Genomic DNA, 1,662 nt, shown 5'->3' with positions numbered 1-1,662 from the left:
CCCCCCCCCCCCCCTCCCCCTCCCCCCCCCCCCCCCCTGGTCCCCACCTCCCTTCCTCCCACCTTCGCGGTCGCCCAACACCCACCCCTTCCATGGGCCTCGCTCCCCCCGCACCTGGCGGCCTCCAGCGCCCTCAGGGACTCGGCGGCGAAGTCGTCGGTGCCGAAGAACAGGACCCGCCACGGGGGCTTCCCCGAGAGGGCCCCGCGCTCGGCCAGACCGCGGGCGGCGGCGGCGGCGGCGGCTCCCTCCCGCCAAGCCCGCAGCAGCCTTCCCCTCATGCCGCCCGAGCGCGGGCCGGGCAGCCCCAAGGCGCAACCGCTTCCGGGGTCGCGGCGCGTGGGGACGCAAACACGCCACGCAGAGCGCCTTAGCACGGCCCGGCGCGATGACGTCACGGCCCGCTGCGCTGCGGACATGGGCGGGGCCTGAGGAGGGGGCGTTGCCTGGGGGCCAGGGCGGGGCTAGGCCATGACGTAAGGGCAGGGGGCGGGGCGGCTCTGAGGACTACACAGGGCAGCTCAGGGCTGAACCTCTCTTGTCCTGAGGGGAGCAGCGAGGTCCCTGCTCCCAGCCCCCTCCTGCACCCCGAACCAGAGCCAGCCGTAGGCTTTGTGGGGCCCTACGCAGGCTGATTAAGCTGGTGCCCCTGTGCTCCATGGCCGCCTCGCGGGAGGGAGGAGGCACCCAGGCTGCTGAGCCGGCCGGCCACTTCGCGGGGCGGAGAGTCACAGTTCCCCACAGAGACCCCCGTAGCCTCTCCCTCACGCAGCATGCCCGGCACTGGCGCATTCGTGAAGCTCTTCTGCCTGTGGCCCCACCCATACGCCACTCCTGCCCTGCCCAGGCTCCGCCCCACTCTGCTCAGGCCCCGCCCTCTCCCACTGTCGCCCTCCTCTCTTCTCTCCCCCCCCTGCTCACCCCCTTCCAGCCAAATCCCTGAACCCAAATGAAGTAAATGACATTAAAGACATTGCAGAAGAGGGGTTTTTTTCAAAAGAAAAAGGAGCATGTTTTCCACTGCATGCCAGCTGGTGGAGACTGGACATGCGGAAGGGACCTAATTAAAAGCACTAAACTTGGGAATAAAAAATGTCAGTCACAGGTTTTTTGATATGCCCTGAAGTTTGTCAGAGATTTATTTGCAAAAACTTTGTAGTAAGGGCGAGTCAGCTGTCGTGCTGAATACAACATTACATATTATGGAATACATGATGCAGCTCTTCTCTGTTTTACATTTTCTTAATCAGTAATTCTAAGCTGCTTTTATATTTTAAATGTACTCTTAAGCCTTCATAAAGTAATCATTCCAGATAACTACATATTTAACTCACTGAAACAAAGACATTATTTTCAGTTAATCCGTCACAGAGGTTTAGTGTCTTCATAACAACGTTCATTGCTTTTAGAAAAAGGGAACACTAACTTACATTGTGTAATCTCCATAACAATAGACACATTTATGAAATTTCACCAACTATAAAAAATATGTTTCCAAAGATTTTAGGCATAACAAAGGATTTTATATCTTACTAAGGTACTGATTTTGCTGGAGGGTTCTTTTAAAACTAGTTCATCAAATAGTCAGAAGTAAGGAAAGGGAAACCTGTTTGTCCAGCTATCTGGAAGGAAAGGTTTCAGAGTAGCAGCCCTGTTAGTCTG

General features: G+C 56.6%; 1 protein-coding gene across 1 annotated transcript in view; it reads right to left on the bottom strand.

Annotated features, from left to right (window-relative positions):
• The window catches only part of MTFMT (mitochondrial methionyl-tRNA formyltransferase), a 12,444-nt gene extending 12,085 nt beyond the window's left edge, over positions 1-359 (bottom strand). The window contains exon 1 of the mRNA XM_034784906.1: positions 86-359. Coding sequence (XP_034640797.1) covers positions 86-281 — 196 coding nt within the window. The 5' untranslated portion in view covers positions 282-359. The remainder of the gene's footprint in view (positions 1-85) is intronic.
• Positions 360-1,662: the final 1,303 nt, after the last annotated feature.

Source organism: Trachemys scripta, chromosome 10 (assembly GCF_013100865.1).
Source record: "Trachemys scripta elegans isolate TJP31775 chromosome 10, CAS_Tse_1.0, whole genome shotgun sequence".
Classification (NCBI taxonomy): Eukaryota; Metazoa; Chordata; order Testudines; family Emydidae; genus Trachemys; species Trachemys scripta.
Note: the sequence above shows the minus strand (reverse complement) of the source record. Positions and strands in the feature narration are given on the sequence as shown.